General features: G+C 46.5%; 2 protein-coding genes across 3 annotated transcripts in view; one reads left to right on the top strand and one right to left on the bottom strand.

Annotated features, from left to right (window-relative positions):
* Positions 1–21,671, bottom strand: part of LOC101634261 (chromosome unknown open reading frame, human C1orf194) — a 65,622-nt gene that overhangs the window by 23,729 nt on the left and 20,222 nt on the right. The window lies entirely within an intron of this gene.
* Positions 1–21,671, top strand: part of KIAA1324 (KIAA1324 ortholog) — a 54,863-nt gene that overhangs the window by 15,467 nt on the left and 17,725 nt on the right. For both annotated transcript variants that reach the window (XM_004689703.2, XM_012730113.1), the window contains exons 2-7: positions 9,008–9,128; positions 11,047–11,239; positions 17,491–17,638; positions 18,110–18,190; positions 18,720–18,825; positions 18,952–19,101. In XM_004689703.2, coding sequence (XP_004689760.1) covers positions 9,008–9,128; positions 11,047–11,239; positions 17,491–17,638; positions 18,110–18,190; positions 18,720–18,825; positions 18,952–19,101 — 799 coding nt within the window. The remainder of the gene's footprint in view (positions 1–9,007; positions 9,129–11,046; positions 11,240–17,490; positions 17,639–18,109; positions 18,191–18,719; positions 18,826–18,951; positions 19,102–21,671) is intronic.

Below are 21,671 nucleotides of genomic sequence, written 5' to 3'. Positions count from 1 at the left end.
ATTTCAGTTGTAATCCCATGGGCTTCCCATCACCAAATCACCCATGTACCATCACCATAGTTCAGTGCACTTCCCTCTCCCCACCATTGTTGATCCCATTCTCCATTCCACCCCCGGTAAAATGTCTCTGGTATATAGTTGTTCACTATTACTATTATTTGCTCACCTGGTCCTTCATACTCCTGCTGTGAGTGAAACCATTCAGTATTTTCCCTTTTCTTTCTGGCTTATTTCACTAAGCATGATCCCTTCCAGCTCCATCCATGTTGCTGCAAAAGGAATATGTTTATCTTTTTTGGTTGCTGAGTAATATTCCACTGTGTATATGTACCACATCTTTTTAATCCAGCTATCTACTTTTGGGCATTTGGGTTGTTTCCATGTCTTTCCAATTGTAAATAAAGCAGAAATAAACATGGGGGTGCAGGTGTCTTTTTGAATCAGTGTTTTTGTGTCTTTTGGGTAGGTACCTAGGAGTAAGATTGCTGGGTCATATGGAAGCTCCATTTTTAGCAGTTTGAGAAACCTCCAATTTTCCAGAGTGGTTGTACTAGTTTACATTCCCACCAGCAGTGCAGGAGAGTTCCTTTTTCTCCACATCCTCATGAGGAATTCTTTTAAATTGATTTTTATTATTCAGACTGGGATCAGAAGTGTTGAATTTCAAGCCAGGTAAACTAGGAGATCAGAGATATGGACTGGAGGTAAAAGAAAGCAAGGAAGTATTCAATTCTTAAAGCTTGTTATTTCTCACCTGTTACTTTCTACCTGATAGCACGTCAATGGATATACCCAGAGCATTCTTATTTTGTGATATAGATCTTATAAGACAGTGCCTTTATTTATACTTGCATGTTAGTGGCACTTAGGAGGATTGTGCAGTATGCAACCTAGGCAGCGGTACTTTGTGATCCCTGAAGATGCCAGACTTGCTACACTCTAGATAAGAAGTTACTGTATTTTGGCTTATTTCTTGGCAGTATGGACTGAGAGAAGCAGACTTATTCAAAAGATATTTTGGAAGTAGAAAATAGGCAGGTCTTGTAGATAACATGCAGGAACTAAGAGAGAGAGATGGCAAGGGTACAGTTTTTGGCTTGAGGAGTTGCTGAATGTTGCAGTAATGTTGCATTAATATCAGAGCAAAAGGTCAATGCCAAGATTGGTATTTAATTTTTTTAAGCATTTGAAATTTAGTAACTATTTTGAAGAAATAAGTAAAAATAAATTTTGAAACATGTCAAGTGTACATCATACACATCACGTTATTTCTACATTTGTAAAAATACAAGTATTACTTATTATTGTAATACAAATTGTTAGCATATAAGGGTAGAATTCAAAAACTCCTGAAGACCAATATTGCTACCAGAAAGCAAGTTAGATATGAACCACCACGGGAGAGGGCAGCTGAGAACTGTTTTTAAATGTTGGATCTGATGTGGCTGAGGAAAGCCCCCATAGTTAAAGATAAGGAGTGGGAGCTCAAGAGTAAGGGCTAGACTTAAACTAGAAATTTAGTATCATCAGACCATGGTATTTGAAATTGTAGCAACAGCTTTGTGTAAAAGAGTTAAGCCAAGCTTTGGGAAAGGCTAGACTTTTAAGTAAACTAGAAGGTACGTAGGTAAAAGGGTGGATTTGCAAACTGAAGAAAAGAAAATGGAAGAAAGCTAAGGAGTTAGGGGTAAAAGTACACTGTTAGTGTTGTGCTGGTAAATTTTTAACAACTGTCTGTCTAGAGAAGTGAAGGGATGCTCTGCTTTATAGTGTTTGCCAATGCCCATAGTGTAAATGCTCCCATCATAGTCAATTTCAAGCTGTCAGTGTCAGTGAACATGGAGTTGGGGAGAGGCAAGCATAATTAGCTCTTGTGAGCTCATACAAGGGAACTCTAGCTCACAACTGGGTGTTGTCCTTTTGGAAACCCAGAATACTGTCGGGGAGTAGTGAAGGATATACTTGAGTGATGAAATGAACCACTAACGAAGCTATGATAGGTAATAAAAAAGAGTTGACTTGGATGTAGAGAAATTGAGACCTTTATTGATTGTTGGTGGGAATATAAAATGGTACAGCTGCTGTGAAAGACAGTTTGGCATTTCATCCAAAAGTTAACTATGGAGTTACTGTATATGCCAGCATTCCCACTCTTAAGTATAGTCCCAAGAGGACTGAAACATATATATGTTCACACAAATATTTGAACATAAATGTGCATAGCAGCATTCTTTATAGCAGCTCAAAACTGGAAACAACCCACACTGAGGTCAAGACAATAGGGGTATAAAGAGGGAAGGTTAGGGTTAAAAGGGAAGTTGCTTGGTTAAATAAAATGCAGTACAGCTAGACACTGAAATACTATATAGCCAAAACGAGGAATTAAATACCGATCCATCCCCCAGTACAGATAAACTTTGAAAACATTATGCTAAGTTAAGCCAGGCACAAAAGTCTGCAGAGTATAGGATTTAATGTATCTGACATATCCAAATAGGTAAATCCATAGAGACAGAGCATTGACTTGTGGTTGCCAAGTACAAGTATGTAAGGTGAAGGTGGAGAGTCACCACTCATGGGCGAGAATTCAAGGACTCCTCACCCCAGTTTGAGGAACTGTTCTAGGAGACTGTATGTTGCAGTCGCTCGTTTGCATTTGTTCCACTGGAGTTACAAAAGCTCTTATAACCATATAGAAGCTACTATGATAATCCACAAGTCCATCCTCGTCCTCCAGGGTCAAGTTCTCCATCACAAACTGCTAACATGTCCAAACACTAAGCTGTCCTTGGAGACTGCCGCATAGACCAGCAGCTCGTTGGCCTCTTTCTTTCATGTATGATTAAAAGCTCAGGTGAGAAAAATTTAATGGAACATTTTGATCTCATTAAAAACCAAGAAAAGCACACCTCTGAAATATAATCTCATAAAGCCCTGCCTCGTAGACACGTGTGTACCCAACACTCACCTATCAGAAAGGGACTGGGATTTATAAAGGGGCATTTTGTTTCCTGGCTACAAAGCCATTTCAATCCTAAGGACATTTACAAGCAATAGTGAAAAGCCCTCTGTACTTGATGGGCTGGTTGCAGTAACCCAGTATCATAAATGTCAGAGACCAGCCTTCCCTTTGGAGAGATTAACTCTGGGGGAGAAGCCTAGAGAAGGGACAGCTGTTGTTCCATATGTATGAGAAGACTGATCAGAGGGAGGACTGAGCCCGGGGAAGGCAGTAAACACCCAAGGGGCTGGGCGGGCTCGAGCTGCTGTGGTCCTCATGGCTATCAGACCTGAAATGTCACTGGGCTCGTTTCTCCCAGTCCCTTTGCCAGAATGAAGAAAGAAGGGCTCCTGTGTCCCCTGGAGCTCCCCGGGCAAGGTCACAGCTGTACCCCTTTATTTAGCAAGTGTGTCTTAGACCAGTTTACAAAGAACTTTCCTGAGTATAGTCTCCTAGTTGATCCAGGAGGTTCATGTTACTTGGTTTGGGGTGGGGAGAATCATTTTATTGGCTGGGAGGGAGGTTTGATGATTAGTCCTGGATCATACAGCACTGGGGGTGGCAGTACAAGATGAGAGTCTAGATCTTCTGGTTCTGATCCAGGGGCGCTCAAGCGCCATGCCCCTGCCCACCCATCAGTCACTCAACAAAGACTCATTGAGAACTGCTGTGGGGCAGGCACCGTCCTGGGCACAGCTACGTCAGGGAGCAGAAACAAAGGCCTCTGTCTTATGGAGCTCACGCCTGATGTGAAGCCAGGGCGGGGCAGACAGGGTCAGTAAACACAATGGGTAGCTAAATTATGAAGTGTGTCTGAAGGTGGTCCGTGCTCTAGAAAACAACGTCATTCAGAATTTGGGAAGTGGGGGGCAGTTGTGACAGGGAGGTCAAAGCAATAGGGATATGGGGGGCAGTGAAGTCTCCTCTTTACAACAGGACAAAGCAAGGCTCCAGTACCCCAGAACCTCAGCAGGATCATTCACACAAACTCCGAGCAGCACTCCGAAGCCATGTGAACAGAGAACAGGAGCTTGTGAAATCACGGCCCTAAGGCCACGCCTAAGAGAAAATCTCATCTGAGTCATGAACTTCTATGTCAGACACTTCTCCATGACTTTCCATGCTCAGTGCTGTAAAGATCTCTTTCCTCCCTCCCCGCAAAAGACTGGTCTCTCTCCTTGAGACTGATTACTGGGGTCTGCGCCCATCTGGGTCAGGGGCTTTCCAAACCAAGGCCTGTCTGCAGCTGTGACAATAAATACCTGTGGACCCCACTGTACCAAACTTGGGCACTGCCTTCTCTGCCCCCACCTTGACAGTCTCTCTAAAGGATCTGCTTTTCAGGGACAGTGAGAGGGGGTGGGTCTGCAGTTGGGCAAAGAGTAGCAGGCAGCCTCTCCCAGAGCACAAGGCCTCTACTACAAACCTGGCTCTAATCAAAATCCGGGTTTACTTAAGAACCTGTTTCCTGACATAGGCCCTGCCCAGCCAAGACAAACCCAAGGCGTGTTGATGCCCTGCTTCCTGGGGGCTGTAACCTTTTACAGCAGGTGATTCTAAGACTGAGGATGCGAGATACCTGCTTGATGTCTGTTGTGTCTGTGGGGCAGTGGTGACTGGGCAGCTACCTCCTCACCCTCTCCAGCAGTGGCTGTGCCTTGATTCTCAGACATCAATGTTTTACCCCAGAGCGTTCACTTATCCAAACTGTAATGGCAGAAATTCATCAGTAGTGAAGTGGGATGACTGGGACTATGGGTGGGGGGCGGGGGTGGACATTATATTCTGTTTTACATTTGAAATTAACCATAACAAAAAAATTTTAGAGACATCTGCTTTCTCTTAGAAATCTCCTTTCCTGGTCAAGAATCTTAAAGAAACTCTTTAACCTAGTAATTCCATTTCTGGGAATCTATCCAAAGGAAATAATCAGACACACAGAAAGATTCACTATAGTGCTATTAAGAATAAGGAAAAATTGGACACAGCTACAGTCCAACAATAGGAAGGTGGTTAAAGAAACCCCAACACGGCCATTAAAGACGCATGAAAGTGCTTGTGACCTAAATTGTCACAGGAGAGTCAATACAGACTGACATCCCATATGATCTGCATTTGTTTCTAAAAAATGCATATGCATGTGTCAAGGAAATCTGGAAAGCAATACAGTAAATGTTAAATGTAGTTATCTCTGCTGCCTGGGTTTTGGCAGATTTCTATTTTCTTTTTTATCCCTAGCCTGTAGTTTATCTTCTTCAGTGAACATTTATGACTTGGATAATTATTTTCAAAATGAAGATGTGACATTTTAAAGGCAGAGAGAAAGGTTGAACGGAAGAACAGATTTTCATGCAGCTATCAGCCATACATTTCTAAGTTGTTGGAACTGGAAGGGGTCTTAGGAATTAGACCGGCCTAAGTTCAACTTCATCAGTTTACAAATGCAGAGTGTGGGCTTAGGGAGTGGGAGACCAATGAGGCCATTTGTCATCAGTCCTGGAACCTATTTCTTGTACCACCCCACTGAGCCCTCACTTTCTTTAGGGCCTTTGCAGCCCAGGACATACCTGTGATAACCCTTGGAAGCCATGTTTGGGGTGCAGCCCTTTGGTACCCCAGCCACTGTGGCCACCAGGCCACTGTGGCCAGCATCCACAACCAGCTGGCTGAAGAAGCATCCTGGCAGGAAGAAGGCATGGTAGCCCTCACCTCCACCAAGCGCCCAGTGCTTCTCCCTGACAGTCCTCGCTGGCTATCTCTGTCTCCTCAGCTCTGCTGCTGCAGTGGTTATTACTTCTAGAAGCTAGGCCACATGTTTATGGAGTCTGGTTTTTAAAGTCTCATCAGCTGGGGTTAGAAGTCCCATGCAACAAAATAACCGCGTGCGCTAAAGCCACCCAAACTATCTTCAGAAGTAAAAGTTTGTGTGCTTCAGTGGTAAGTGTCACGTTGAAGTCAGAGGTGCATTATTGTCTTTGCCAGAGCCCTTAGGCACTGTCTTAGTCTGTCCAGGCTGCTGTGAAGAACGCCAGAGACTGTGTGGCTAAACTGGGCACTTTTATTTCTTGTGGTTCTAGAGGCTCAGATATCTAAGCCCAAGGTGCAGGTAATTCTGTGGAGGATGAGCTCATCCTATCTGGACTACAGACAGCTGCCTTCTCACTGTGTCCCCGTATGGCTGAGAAGTGAGGGGAAGAGGGCTTAGCTCTGATTTCCACACTGCATGTGGGGGCAGGAGGAGCAAAGAGCAGTGTGCTGAACCTATATCCTGAATGTACCTGTGTGTCTCCTCTGTGACCCCACAAATGGCGCAGATAACTGGCAGAGAGAGGTGCTGCTGGAGAACTGATTCACAAAGCATGACTATAACTGAGGCGGTCTCTGATGGAACTGTCTTTACTAAGCTAGCTTCCTTGGAGGGCATAAGATTCCCAAATGACATGCAGTGAATTAGTACATATTGCAAAGGAAAATTTCCAAGGCTTAGAACCATCATTTTTCCCAGCAAAACTCTCATCTGAGTGGGCCCAGGGACATCAAGTGAAAGACAACAAAAGGAAATGGACTTGGCCCTGTTTGAGGGTGGAGGGGGGCCCTTCCTGGTAGCATGACAGGTTAAAGTGCAGCACTATGAAGCTGGCCACAGCCACTGCAGCACGAGTTCAATCCCTGGCCAGGGAGCTGACCCACATGGCTCAGCAGACCTCTCCTGTCTCCCCGCTGCTCCCCTTAGCAATGTGTTCGTACATCTGCCTGTTCTGCTCCCCACTGTCTCTGGTGAGTCCTCTCACCCCCCTCACCTCTGGCCTGTACCCCAGTTCTTGTATACACAAATAAATATTTTTTTTTTAAAAAAGCTGGCCAGTGACCTGCCAGCTGTGTGACAAAAGCACAGGCCATTTCACTCCTAGAGAGTCAGTTTTCTCATCAGCAGAGTGAAGCAAACACCCTGTTCTGCCTGTATTACAGGAGTTTGAAGATCAGATGAGATGGTGTTTGGAAACTGCAAAAGCTCCATGCAAATGACTGGCATAATTATGTTGCTCACAGGGAGAACACTGAGTCTTTTCTGCCTGGTTCACTCCATTCACTCCATTTGCATACTGTGAATTTTACCCCTTATTCTTGCAACAGAATCCTTCAGAGAGTGTCATTTTTAGAATGCAGTTGAAATAACTGTAGTTGCCCTATTTATCCTGGTAGCTCTCTGGGAAAAGGAAAAGTCTGGAATGATGAGGAAAAGTAGACCCACAAAGATGGTAACCTGAAGGCACCAAGAATCCTGTCCTGGTGGCTTTTCTTCCAAGGTGACACTAACATCTAAATCCGAAGGCAAAGCTCATGGCTGAAAGTCAGACTCACAGTCCTCTAAAATTCCCCAAGGTGAAGTTTACGTGCAGTTGTTCTGAGGCACAGTACCTGTGTGTCTCAGTGTCAGGTATCAGTGTCAGGTGTGCAATATATTGGGTTGTTGGAAAAGTCATGACACATATTTTTCTATGTTTTTCAATGAAAACATAAGTCATGGCTTTTCCAACAACCCAGTAAATCTGGCAAAGATTTATAACAGGAAACAACTCTCAAGTCGGCCTTCCAGCTTCCTAGATTTCTGAAACTACAGGTCAAGAAAGAAACAACTAACTTACCAAACAAGTATGAGATGCCCTTGCTTCATGTTTGTTTTTTTTTTTTAATGTGCCACAAAGCAAAAGTTCTACCTGTTCATATATAGCACCATTCTTTTTGTGTTGATTGACACAAAGATCCAGGCCTTCCCCAGAAATCCTCCACCTTCTTATTTCCAATCAAACACAAACTCATACTCAGCCAAATTTAGCTGCCAAACCTGAAAATGAAATAATATGGCCAGCGTCTATTCGAACTCTGGGTTCATACAGAGATCTGAGAATGGGTGTTCAAGGATGTGTTTGAAGAGATAATTTCCATTCCTTTGTGTCAATTGTAAGTCATCTTGATTTCACAGACACTGAAATGTCTGGAATAGATGAAATGCAGCATACTCGCTCTCCTAAAAGGTAAAGCTCCTTTTGGTTCCAATGTAGTCTTAGACTAGCAGCCTTCAAAAACATCTCGTTTTGAGTCCCAGCCCCTTGCATTTTCACATGTTGTGCAATCATGCCTTTGTGGGGATGGAAGGTAGACATGAGCAAAGTACTTCTGGGCTTGAATATAGTTTTAGGTAAATGTGGATTAGGAAATACTTGTCAGAGCCAAAATCACATTAACTCTGGGGTCTGGAGGTTTTTAGTTGTTGTTGTTGTTGTTATTTTTGTTTTCCCCAAATTTGAAAGAGCAACAAATATTTAAGATCATTTGGCTTGGCTTATCATGTTTTCTTTCTCTCAATTAGTGCTTTTGATTGTTTTTGTTGCTGCCACTGTTGTTTTATTTGGCCGTTTGGTCGTGTGATTGCTTATTCTTAGCTCAGGTAAAGCAGCTGAAGTGTGAGTCCCCGCTGCACAGAGAAATCAGGCATGAATAGGTCCCCGTGATGGAGCACACCCCCTGCCGGGACTAAAAATGACATTTCATAACATGCAAGGTGGGAATTCTTGTCTTTCTGGGCAGAAGGCACATGAGGAACTCAGGGAAATAGAAATTCAGCTTCAGTGGCAACCCATTCTAAATGTAGTGTGGACCAACCTTGCATTTAGATCATCCTTGCTCATAAAGTCTACACTTTGGGATAAGAAACCATCCCACCTGTGTCCAGCCTGTTCTCTAGTTAGCGCTGTACATTCCTTTGATCTATTAGGACATTATTTATATACCACAGCAAAGACAGTCACACACACCCCATCATCTCATCATCAGATGCCCCTCTGTATAGGTGCCTCCCAGGAAGGGCTCCTGTGAGCATGAGTGTTAGTAACCATGGGTGAGCATGAGTGTTAGTAACCATGGTGCTGGGCAGAAAGTGGGTGGGAAGCTGGGAATGCCTGATTGCTGCTAATTCCATCGTACCCATTCTCTTCTCCCCCGCAGTCCGAGTACCACTACGAGTACACCGCCTGTGACAGCACGGGTTCCAGGTGGAGGGTCGCCGTGCCGCACACTCCTGGCCTGTGCACCAGCCTCCCAGACCCCGTCAAGGGCACCGAGTGCTGTAAGCAGCCACCCCGCTCCAGGGCCGCCCTGCACAGTGTGGCCTCCGCCCCGAGCCTCCCACCATTCGAGCTAGGCCCCTCTGGCCAGTGCAGCTGCCTTAGGAAATCAGACCTTGCCCTCGCTTACCCTTTTGGGATTTGGTGCAGAACTGTTATTTAAAGGGTACAAAGTAGGTATCTGAAGCGATTTTTTAAAATTTCAGTTCCATCAGGATATAAAATGTCAGTGGTCCCACCTGTGTGTTACTCGGGTATTTTTTGTTTGTTTGTTTGCATACATTTTCATTTGGACCTGTGCGTTTCTCTCCAATCCACACTCAGCAGCCACAATCAGTCATTAGAAAAGATTGTGATTTGCTTTAGTTCTTGAAAAGGAAGCCAGAGAAGAGGAGTTTCTGCAGGGACGGACCTTTATAATGCACGGGGTGGAGCCGACTATGCAGTTGGAAAGGCTGCAGCTCCCATCCTAGCTCTGGAGTTGCAACTTCTCCATCGTTGACAGATATTTGAAATGCAAAGGGCAACAGTAAAAAGCAGGGGCTAGAGTCACGGAACACTTGAAGATGTGGAAAGTAGACTGAAGGTATTAAAATTCTAAAATTTTAGTCTGTCCAGGAAGTGAGCAAATAAATATTTGTAAAATTGATGAACGGAAATGGCCACGGTGTGAGTTGTGTCTTGTGGGAACAAACGAGTGACCTCAGTTAACGTGGCCTGCACGTGCCTGAGCTCCTGCTATAAGCTGCGGGAGACACAGTGTAGCCAAGGCACACAGGCTCTGCTTTCAGAAGCTGGCTGGCCGGTGGGCAGAGTAGATATTCACCCATCAAACCTTTAGGACACTCCTGCTAAGTCTGGGCCAGCCACTGAGCCCCTGTGAAGGACACACTGTGAGGTGTTAATACGAGTAGAAGAGGACTGGACTGAGATGTTAGAATGCTGAGCGGTCAGGAGCCACCTGAGCAAAAGCTGGGAGGCAGAAGAACACCAGACACACTGAGGGAAGAATATGTGGTCTGGGATGGAGGTGACACCGGGATGCCAGGTTGGGTTGGGGTGAAGGCCGATAGCAGGAGATCAAATGGGAAGGTTAGGTTGGGAGAAGATTGTGGAGACTTTGAATACGGGGTCGAGAGCCTGATTCTATAACCAAAGGAGAGTGCTGGCTTATTTTTTAAATAATGGGGAGAATAGAACATATCGTTGTTTTAGAAAGATACTTCTGGTCACTGAATGAGCAAAAGCAAGTAGCAGGGAACTGATGAGAACATGCAGTGACTGAGTTAGCAGCTCAGGAGAATCCCAACTCACATGGTGCTAAGTGGCAGAGAGGAGACACAGGCCAGAGGCTCACGGGGGAAATTCGGAGCTGAAGGGCATGCACCATTCAGAGGTTTGGCATGCGAGGCTTTGGCGGGCTCTTCCCCGGAGGGCTCTGGGCCGGCCAAGGCAACTCTCCTTAGGAAGCCGGACTGTCTGGGGCAGGCCCAGGTCCTGCCGCAGGGCAAAACCTTGAGTCCTTTTTTTTTTTTAAACAACTTTATTGGGATATGGTTGGTTTGCATATCATAAAATTATCCCTTTTAAGGTACAAAATTCAGTGGTTTTAGAATAGCTTCCTAAGCATCACCGCTCTCTAATCACAGAACATGTTCACCATCCCCACCCTGCCCATCAGCAATGCCACCTCTTGCCCCGTCCCAAGTCCTTGGCACCACAAGTCAGCTCTCTGACTCTGTGGGTTTGCTTATTTTCTGGCTGTTTCTCTGGATAGTCCCATGTAAGTGGAATCCCACAGGACACATCAGGGCTCTAAAGCTCAGTCCCGAGTTCCTCCCTTAAGGATGCCACAGCCGTCCACTTCTCTGGGGTGGCAGCGGTCTCGCCACTGGCCCTTGCCTCTGCTCTGTGTTCCAGCCTTCTCTTGCAAAGCCGGGGAGTTTCTGGACATGAAGGACCAGTCGTGCAAGCCATGTGCAGAGGGCCGCTACTCTCTCGGCACAGGCATCCGGTTTGATGAGTGGGACGAGCTGCCCCATGGCTTCGCCAGCCTCTCCACCAACATGGAGCTGGAGGACAGCACCACCGAGTCTGCTGAGAACTGTACTTCGTGAGTGCTCCCCATCCCCTCGCACTCTCCACCCCTGTGCTGGGGCAGGGACCCAGCCAGCCCTTGACAGCCTCCTCTCCTGCTCCTCAGACTGGGCAGAGAGGATGGAGGAGAGTGGCCACAAGCGCTGAACAGGTCCCCAAAAGGCCGATGAATGGGATGCCCTTCTCAACCCACTGGGCTGAGACTACCAGTGACCAGAGAGCTCAGCTGGCCAGTGACCAATGAGGGGAAAACATGAGGGAATAGACGCTGTAGTCCGGATCTATTGGGGGCAGTCCATTTCAAACAGACCCAACTGCCTTTCCACCATGGAATTCTGAATCAGCCAAAACTTCAACTTGATGGCAACACACTGTGCGAAGCTTTGGGTACTTCCCGGCTTGGTGTTAACTGCTAAAACTGGCCTGCCTAGCCTGAGTTTATAATAGCGTAAACCGAGAAGGACCAGAGCTTTGGTCCACAGTGGCTGAGGTCTTCCAACCCCCTTGAGAGCCAGATGACAAGAGAGTCCCCTGGCTCAGAAGGAGACCTTTCAGTAAATTGAAAAGCTCAGCCCAGGTGAGCGATCCTTATCTTGCCCTGGGCTGTCCCATTCCATGCGTACATGTATTATTTGCAATCACTTTCAAGAAATAGGCAATGTTGTACCTGTTTCACAGATGAGGAAATGGAGGCTCAGGGAGCTTAAATCAGTTGTCTTTTATAGGTCAATTTTGTTGCTTACAACTGGAGAGGGGGAATTCAAATCCAATTCTATGCTTTCTGCTGACCCCACAGACACCTCCATGTGACTTTTTAAAAAAAGATTTATTTATTTTGCATACAAGAACTGGGATACAGGTCAGAGGTATGGGGAGGGGGTAAGAGGATTCACCAGAGACAGAGCAGAACAGGCAAATATATTAAAATACACTGCTGAGGGGAGCAGTAGGCAGGACAGGAGAGGTCTGCTGTGCCATGTGGGTCAGCTCCCTGACCGGGCATGGAACTTACGCTATAGTAGTGGTGGATAGTTTCATAGTGCTGCACTTTAACCCCTTGTGCCACTAGGGAGGGCCCTATGTGACAACTTAGTGTGTGCAGAGTCACAGTGGGGCCTAAGGGAGAAAAAGTGGACAGGTGCACTGATGTAAAGGGCTCTCAGCCATGCTCTTTGTTAAATACTAATGGTGAATAAGGAGGGAAGCCAATGAAGATTCTCTTATACTCAAGGAATTCAAAGGCTAAAAGGGACTTAATAGTTGTTCTACACTTGGATTTCTAAAGCCAGGAGCACAATCTCCATTCCTGTGCTCAAATCTCCCAGAAGTCTCATTGTTGAAGCCAGCCCTTTGGTAGTCCAATCTTAATGTCATGTTAGAGTACCAGCCGATGTCTCAAATCATTAGCATGACAACATTGGCAGCAGTGGTAAAGCCAGAGAGGATTACAGCTGGAAGGAGAGGGAAGTGTGGGTTCAGACCCCCGTTTGAGTCCTAATAGACAACGTGATTGACTCCAGGAAAGGTTCTGGTCTGGCTCACTTAACTCCTACACGTGCAAAGGAAGGTTCTTTTTTCTTCTGACCTCGATGAGCTCAGAAATCATGATTTTGCAGCCAGGCAGGTTGTAGGCCAGTTAATGACAACATGTGTTTCCAGTGCCTTGATCCTAAGGTATCGTAAGACATCTTTTTGGGGGTTGCTGGGAGGAGAAAAGATGTTTCTCCTGTGTCCCATGATATCCCTAAGGGACAGGGGCAGGGAGAGGAGAAGGCTGCCTAGAGTGGTTTCATGGTTTCCCTATGCCCCCCAGAAATGTAATAACTGAGCTGGCAACAATGTGCCAGGCATCTGACTTTCTGCCTCTGTATATTTAGCTGTATTTACTTGAACACTCTGCCTCCATCCTGACCCAAGCCAGTGTCACTTTCGCTCCACCCCTCCACTGTCTGCTCAGCAGCGAGATTGATCTTGATAAAACACAAATCCAATCACCGTACTTTCCTACTTAAGACTTTGGCGTCTCTGGTTTCTCTCTCTGGAATAAAGTCCAGGACTTTGCCATAGCCCACAGGGCTATGTGACCTCTGCACTCTGCCCATGTGACCTCTGCCCTCTGCCCATTTCTCCAGCCTCTCAAGCACCTCCCCTGTGGTTTCCTGTGCTCCAGCCACCCCTGGAGATGGTATTCCGGACCTGCAGACTCTACCACACACTCCTGAGATCCTTGTAGTGCTAATCACAGTTATTACCACATGATTAACTGTGTGATCTGTTAAGTCTGTCTCCAGAACTGGAAGCAGACTGCAAGCCCCAAGAGGGAGGGAATCAGGTCCGTCGTGTTCTTTGCTGCATCTACAATATTTAACGTCCAGCACAAAACTGGCCTGAAATAAATAACTGGGAACAAAACAGACCAACTGACGAAGTTGTTGTAACAGGATCCTGAGTCTTCAGGGGCACATGCTTTGTTCCTGAGTAGCTGTCCCGCACTGAGGCACTGAAACAGCCCTAAGATCAGAGACATGATGAACAGGAGGGGTCGGGTGTGAAGGGGAATGATAGAAAGGACATTGTGTATTAGTGGAGGAGAGAGAGCAGATGCCCAGATACTGTGAAAGCGAAATGAGAATGGGAACTCTATGTAAACATGAAAAGGGGCCTCACACCCTGGAAACGTGCAAATTTCCCAGAACAATTTCTTCTTCCTCACGCGAACTTATGCAACTTATTACTGCCCCGCAGTGGGACCTAAGCAGGATGTGTGGGTATCTGCATAGATTTCTCTGGAAACGTGTCTCCCTTCTTAGGGCCATGGTAAAACCTAGTGGGTATGAACAAATCGCTACTAGGTGACTTGGGACAAGTTTCCTAAACTGTCCTTTGGTTTTTTCATCCTAAAAAAAATAGGGTGATGAATATAATACTTTTCTTATACAGATTACAGGAGGAGGTAAGGATTACAGGAGGAGGTACAGCTAAAGAACTGAGAGGGATGCCCAGCACTAGAAATCAGTTGTGTTGTTATTGGTGACTGTGAAACGATCCTCACCAGGGACTACTCTGACAAAAATCAGAATTGTAATGCATTTTGCAAATGTAACCCACTTATGGCATCCTTTTAATTATTCATCCAACTTCAGGAGTTATTTATAGCTGACACCATGGAGCACATCAGCATTAAGTGTTGTCTCTATTAACAAGGAGAAATCAATACCATTAGGTTAGCTGGGATATCTTGGAAGAGCTGAGCTTAAGTATTTTGGATGTGCTTCCATTTGAGAATAACACGAACTACTGAAGAGCTGAAAGGGCAGCATCGTTCTGATCAACACAGCAGGAAACCAGTGGGCTAATCAGATGTCCCCTGAACGTGCCAATATTAACAATTAGAGAACTGGCTGGGTCTCAGGCAAAAGTGTGAAGTAATAGGAATATTCTGCTCACTCATTTCCTGCATTCATCTCTTTAATCCCAAGCCCCTCCTATGTGCCAGGTCTAGTGTTTGGTGCTGGGATATAAAAGGTGTAGCAAGATAAGTTTGACCTCTGCCCTCACAGCATGTACAAGATAGCCAGGAAAACAATTAAAGAATAAAAGTTTGATCTGACAAGACAACCAAATAAACTAAGAAAAGATGCTCAACCTCATTAATAACGAAGGGAATAAGATTTAAAGCCCAATGCACCACACTCTCCTACCACATTGGGCGACAGTAATTTTAAGTCTGACCACTCCAAGCTTGTGGAAGATATGGCTCAGGGCAAACTCCTGTATGCTGCAGGTCCGTGTAAACTGATACGGCCACTTTGGAGAACAAAGAAGCAGCTAGCAAGTTGGGAGAGGCTCACATGCCCTCTCACCCAGCACGCCCAAGCATTCCACTTAGACAAAAACATCAGGAAGCAGGAACAAAAATGTTTCTTATAGAGCATATTCAATAGCAAAAAGCTGGAATCCAAATGCCCACTCACAAGTAAGTAATGCATAAGTAAGTAAGGCAGAATCATTCAGAGGAATATTATACAGTAGTAAAAATGAAAGGGGAGGAGCTAGCTGTGTGAATACGCATGAATTCTTATATTGAAATAAAAAATGGCAAGTTTCAGAACGCACCAGTATGGTGCATTTACATAAAGTTTTAAGGCATGCAAAGCACTATCAGCTTATTAGTAGTAGAGACACACTGTAGGTCCTCACATATCATTTGATTCAATGTATTTAGTCACAATGTTAAGTGAAACAGAGTTATTCAGCATGCATTGTATGTCATTCCACTAAAATCAGTTCAGTTTCCACAATCTTTTGACAACATTAAGGAGGGACTTACTGTTCTAAATAAGAGATCGTAAACCACATGTGAGGATGTTGGGCCCCAAATTCAGGAGAGTGACTACTTGGCAGTGGGAGAGGAGTGTGTGATAGGAGGGGGCTGAGATTCCCTCGGGTGCACCAAGGCCTCTGGGGTAAAACCAGGGGTCATTAGCACAGGGATTTTTTCTGCTGTCATTTGTTTTTATTGCAGTAACCTGACTGGCAGCACCATATATGACTTAGCAGCCTAGGGCAGGTCTGCAGGAGGATGTCCCACACCTGCTACCTTGAAGCACCCATAGTCCTCCATTAGAGCCCATTCTTCCCCTCCTCCAAGTGATTTCATCATGCAAATGCAACATTAGCATTTGATTTTGTAAGCTCAGGGGCTTGTCTTGATAATGAACCAAACAAGATTAAGTCAAGCTGGGGGGGGGTGGGGGAGGGAATGATGTGGAAATGATGTGGTCAAGAGACACAAGATGCAGGGGCTGTAATGGGGTGACAGGCTGCCCCATCACTCAGCAACTCAGAATTCGGGGACTACGTCACTTACCCACTTACCCGCAGGGTAGCAGGTCTCAAGTATTTCATAATATATTTAAAGGAACCGAAGTGAGACTGTGGCCAGGAGGACGACACAGGGAGCCCCGAGGGCACTCAGCAGAGGCAGGCAAAGGAGTCCAGGGGACCTCTAGGCTGCTGGACAACACATCCTCAGACATGAATAGAAACTGAGCCAAGGGCTAGGAGAACAGAATGTGGGCAGAACCAGGGGTGAGTGAAAGTCTGGCAGAGAAGTGAAAGAAATTCCAGGGAACATAGACATTGGGTGAGGAATCTATTGCCCACCCTGAGGGCAATAGGGAGTTATGGGTTTCCAGGGATGGGGGTTCTCCAATCACAGTGGGGGAGAATGGAGGAGGTAGGATGGTGAGATGCTTTAGGGACGCAGCTCAGAGCTGAGGGGTTGGTGAGGAGTACATCGGGCCCTTGGGCAGGGGTACACAGAGTTGATACTTGGATGTAAATGGACAAGATTATACTGATTGTCTGGAATTCTCTGTTCCCCCTTCCTATAAAAACCAGCTAGCTATGCACAGCATCCAAAAGTGGACACTGTCAGAAAAACAGGTACTAGGCTGGCTAGACTGCTGCGTTCTGTAAAATAGCTTTATTCACTGACTTCCCATGACAACTGTGGAGTCAGGCCGGCCTGGATGTGAGTCTCAGCCTTGCCACTTGCTGGCTCTGTGCGCTTGAGCAAGGAACCTGCCAACCTCAATGTCATTCCCCATTCAATGGGAGAAAAATAGCCTGTCATTTACGAAAGGTAAGAATACCTGGGAAATAGTCAGCAATTAATAAATGTCATCTAGTACCCTCCCTGGTGGTACAATGGGTTAAAGCGCAGCACTGTGAAGCTAGCTGCAGCCACTGCAGCACGAGTTGGATCCCCAACCAGGGGGGTGACCCATGTAGTGCGGCAGACCTTTCCTGTCTCCCTGCTGCTCCCCTCAGCAGCTGACTTCATCAACCTGCTCGTTCTGCTCCCCACTCTGTCTTTGGTGAATCTTCTCACCACCCCTGCACCTCTGGCCTGTACCAGATCTGTATGCATAAGTAAATCTTTAAAAGAAAAAAATAGATGTTTTAAAAAATAAAAATTACAAAATTACTAAAAAAAAAAAAAGTAAATGTCATCCACCTCTCCTCACCTCTCTTGCCATCTATCTGCTGGATCTGCCTAGTGGGGCGGGGGCAGCACACAGCTCCCTTCATCCCCATGGTGGTGGTACCTCCAGGCACCCTGAGCTGGGGGTCACTCCTCACTGAGTTTTCATGTCTGAGCTTCTGCTTATGAACCGCAAGCCTGCAATCCCCCAGAGACCTAGCAGGACAGACCGGTACGTCACACGCACCTGCCAGTGACCTTGCACCTGTCTCCCCCAGGTCCAAGTGGGTTCCTCGGGGGGACTACATCTCCTCCAACACGGACGAGTGCATGTCCACGCTAATGTACGCCGTCAACCTGAAGCAGTCTGGCACTGTTAGCTTCGAGTACTACTATGCAGACTCCAGCATCATCTTTGAGTTTTTTGTAAGTCTCCGGACAAGCTGGAGGAGGTGGGTGGGAGGTAAAAACCATCCCAGGCAGAGGACTTGGATTCATTTACAGGAATCACAAGCATAGTCCTGGATTGGAATTTTCCATAGCTGTTTTCCCACTGGAGAGAATTGGGGGGCGAGGGGGAGGAACTGAGCATCAAAATGCAAGGGGGAGAGTGTGAGGAGAAGTCTAGGTGTCTCACTCTGTTCAGGCTTGAAACAGCATGTAAACACCTTCTGAGTTCAATTACTGAGCAGTGTCAGCGCATTGATGTGTGTGTGTGTCATCGTGTGACTAGTCCCTGCCCTACTTCAGGGCTTATCATGTGTTCTGAGCTCGCCCCTCAAGGAAAAGGGCAGCTCTTCTCCATAAGCAGGACGCTCTGGAGGGCAGGTGCAGGACCAGGTAAAGAATTTGCTCCCTTAAAAAGCTGAGGCTGATCCCCTACTCCTGCCACCCCAGGTTCAGAATGACCAGTGCCAGCCCAATGCAGATGATTCCAGGTGGATGAAAACCACGGACAAAGGATGGGAATTCCACAGTGTGAGTAGCATACTGGCCTTCTCCTGGGGACCCGAAAAGAGGGAGCAATGCCCCATCTTCCCAACCTGGGCTCCTGCTCCTCTGTCCCTAGAGGATGGGAACTGACGAGAGGATGCTAGTTTCTCTCCTCTTGAGTTGACATGTGGGAGGGGGCTGACCTCTAGCTCCACTGGCTTAACCCCAAGGACCAACAGTTTCCCAGCTGCTCAGAGGGCCAAGGCTTCTGAGGGTGGAGGGATGAGCAAGGGGAGAGCAAAGGAACACCAGTCACCCTAATGTCATCACCCTCCAGTCCCTCACGGTGTATGTGATTGAGAGAAAAGAGCAAAGGGAGGAAAAGCTGGGAGAGGAGGATTGGAAGGAGAGAGGAGCTAAGCCAAGATTTAAGGGGGGAAAAAACTGAGGAAGGTGAGGGAGAGGATCAGAACAGCTACTCGGACACTCGCAGGAGGGTTTTGGCAAGAGGCCCACCCAGGGCACTGGTGATGGGTGTCTCTGCAACTGGCCCCGCTCCGTCTGTGGCTTTCAGGTTGAGCTAAATCGAGGCAATAACATCCTGTACTGGAGAACCACTGCCTTCTCAGTATGGTCCAAAGTTGCCAACCCTGTGCTGGTGAGAAACATCGCCATAACAGGTAGGAGCAGGTCAGACCTGGGGTAGGTTGCCGGCCCCCTGGCCTCCTGATTTCGGGGGGTACAGGGCCGGCCCCTGAGGACCTCTAGACTCAGTCCTTGCCCTTGTATGTCGTCCTCCTCCCTAGGAGTGGCCTATACCTCCGAGTGCTTCCCCTGTAAGCCTGGTACCTACGCAGACAAGCCGGGCGCCTCTTCCTGCAAACTTTGCCCGGCCAACACTTACTCGAATAAGGGAGAAACCTCTTGCCACCAGTGTGATGCTGACAAATACTCAGGTGATGTTTCAGGGATCAGGGGGCTTGATGGGAGGGGTGGGGGTGAGGTAAACACACGCCACGTAAAATAGGAAGAAGAGGCATCTTTCTGAGCAAGCTGAAGACAGTAATTCTCAACCCCTGGCTTCCTAGACCCTGCAAGAGCCTTGCACATTTTAGCAATCACTCTAAAACTAAAATCATCCGATAAATATTTATAGATCCGCTACTATCTGCCAGACACTATTCTAGGTGCCTGGGGTTCATCAGTGAACAAAGCAGAGAAAGATCCTGTCCATAGAACTTACATTCTGGTGTGGGAAAGACAAATAGTGAACAATGAACATCATAAGCAATAAACATAAATTATATAGCATGTTAGTTGATAAAATGTTCATGGTGCTGTGGGAAAAAACAAAACAAAACAGCCCAGGTTTGGGGGGATGAAGAAGTTTAGGGAGGGTCCTCCCAGGTTAAAGTGCAGCACCATGAAGCTCTCCACACCACTGCAGTGCGAGTTCAATTCCCCGCCATATGGCTCAGCAGACCTCTCCTGTTCTGCCCTCTGCTCCCCTCAGCAGTGTATTTCAGTAGATCTGCCTGTTCTGCTCCCCACTCTGTCTCTGGTGAATCCTCTCTCCAACATACCTGTGGCCTGTACCCCCATTCTTGTATGCATAAATAAATAAAATTTTTAAAAAGAAAAAAAAAGTTAGGGAAAGAAATAGCAATTTTTAGCAGTGAAATTTTTAAACAAAATCTTTTAATATTATAAAGAACTATAGATAAAAGTTTCTATATTTGAATATGTAACAGTTGTTATCCAAGTTAGGAGAGCCATGAAGCTGAGCTGCTGAGTAAAACATTTTTGATAGCAAAAGCTGAAGAGGGAAATGAAAATCTTGTCTCAGCCTGAGCAACCACCGAATTGAAAGCAAGCATTTTCAGGGAATAAAAGTATTCCTTGGACACAGTTTGAAAAACATTGCTCTAAAGGAAAACAAGAGGACAACTGAAACAGTCTTGTATCCTAAGTACCTTCCTAAAGTGCCCCAGCATGAGAAAAAGGACCTGCTCATTTGAGGGGGTTTCAAGGACAGTGAGGGCCAGGCATAGATGGAGAGTACCCCCGGGGGGGCGGGGGCTCATCTCCCAGGCAGGTTCTGAAACAAACAAGCATGGAAAGAACATCTTCTCCCATCCCCTGCAAACACTCACAGCCAGCCCATTTTTCCTGTTTCACACAGACCTGCAAACTCAGCCCAGGGCCCTCTCTCCAGCAGACCCGCCCCACGAATCTGCACAGACACCGCCACCCTGCCATAGGTGTTGTAGCCTATGTTTGCTCAGCCAGCACCTGCCATTGACCCTGTGAACTGCTTATTTCTACACTATTCCTAAAATACAAGTCCTGTTTATCTACACGGGTCTTACCAAAAGGGTATAGTTTCCAGTAAGAACAAGGAATGTCTAGCTCTTGTGGGGAGTTTTTATCTATGTCTACAATGCTGTTTTCCACTTGAATTCCTTCTTTCTCTTCCCTGCTCTTTCAGTGGCTGTCTTTGTTAGTCTAAGACTCTCTGCAGCCCAGCAGCGACACACATGTTTGAATGGTAAAGTGGTTATTCTAGAAAATTGCCGAGGAGTGTTTTGATCAATTCTGTGACTACTGATGTTTATCCAGAGAGCTGTTATGGAAGTGTTAGTTTGGAAGTGTGAATTCTTGGAGCCCCTTCTCCATCTCCCCTCAGCTTCTCAGTCTAGCCCTTGGTCCAGGAAGTGAGTGTTTATTAGAAAGAGGACAGCCAGCTTGTCGACCACCTCTCCAGCTTGGAATTCAAAGAGAATCACATCTCTTTGGGACTTAGGGTCAGTGGGAGGTTGGAAAATGCAGAGAGAGCCTGAGGAGAGCCTAGTGTGGATTGAGCAGTGACAGAAGTCACTGGGACCATTTGGTCGCCCATTGATAAGAATGTTCTGAGTGCCACTTGGTGCCAGCTAGGATCTGAGCCGGGATCTGCCCTGCAGCTTATGTGAAAAAGTCAAAAGATGGTTCTAGAAGCCCCTGATGCTGTGTTATTCCTGTGCCATGGGGGAGCAGGTGCTGGGGCAGGAACCCTGAGTGGAGTGGGAAGTGGAGTCATAATACCACAGCTTTGCTAGCTGTGGTATTAAAAGATGAACTGGGTTTTGAAAGATGAGTCACTGATGTGATAAGGCAGGATCTTCTGGAAAGAAGTATGAGCCAAGGGTAGAAGGCACAGGCACATGGAGTAACTCAGGTGGCCGGAGCTTACGCAGAGAGAAGTAGCACCCCCGGCTGAAAGACCAGCACTTCTGTGCCTCAGCTTTAAAAAATGGGACTTGATCCTATCAGTAGTGGGGTCATTAAAGAATATTAAGTTGGGGTGTGGCATCATGTACTGGCATTTAAAAAAATAAATCAACCACTCTGCTTGCCTTTTAGAAAATGGATGAGGGAAGGCAGAGCTGGAGGTGGAGGCCTCCCCTGGGAGGCTTTGCAGCTGACACTATTGCTGGGACCCAGGACTGGAGCTAGGCCAGAGCTGGTGGAGGTGGCGGCTTAAGGG

The sequence above is a fragment of the Condylura cristata genome, unplaced genomic scaffold, assembly GCF_000260355.1.
Source record: "Condylura cristata isolate star-nosed mole 26May11 unplaced genomic scaffold, ConCri1.0 scaffold00026, whole genome shotgun sequence".
NCBI classification, from domain to species: Eukaryota; Metazoa; Chordata; class Mammalia; order Eulipotyphla; family Talpidae; genus Condylura; species Condylura cristata.
This window is presented reverse-complemented; position numbering and strand designations above follow the sequence as displayed.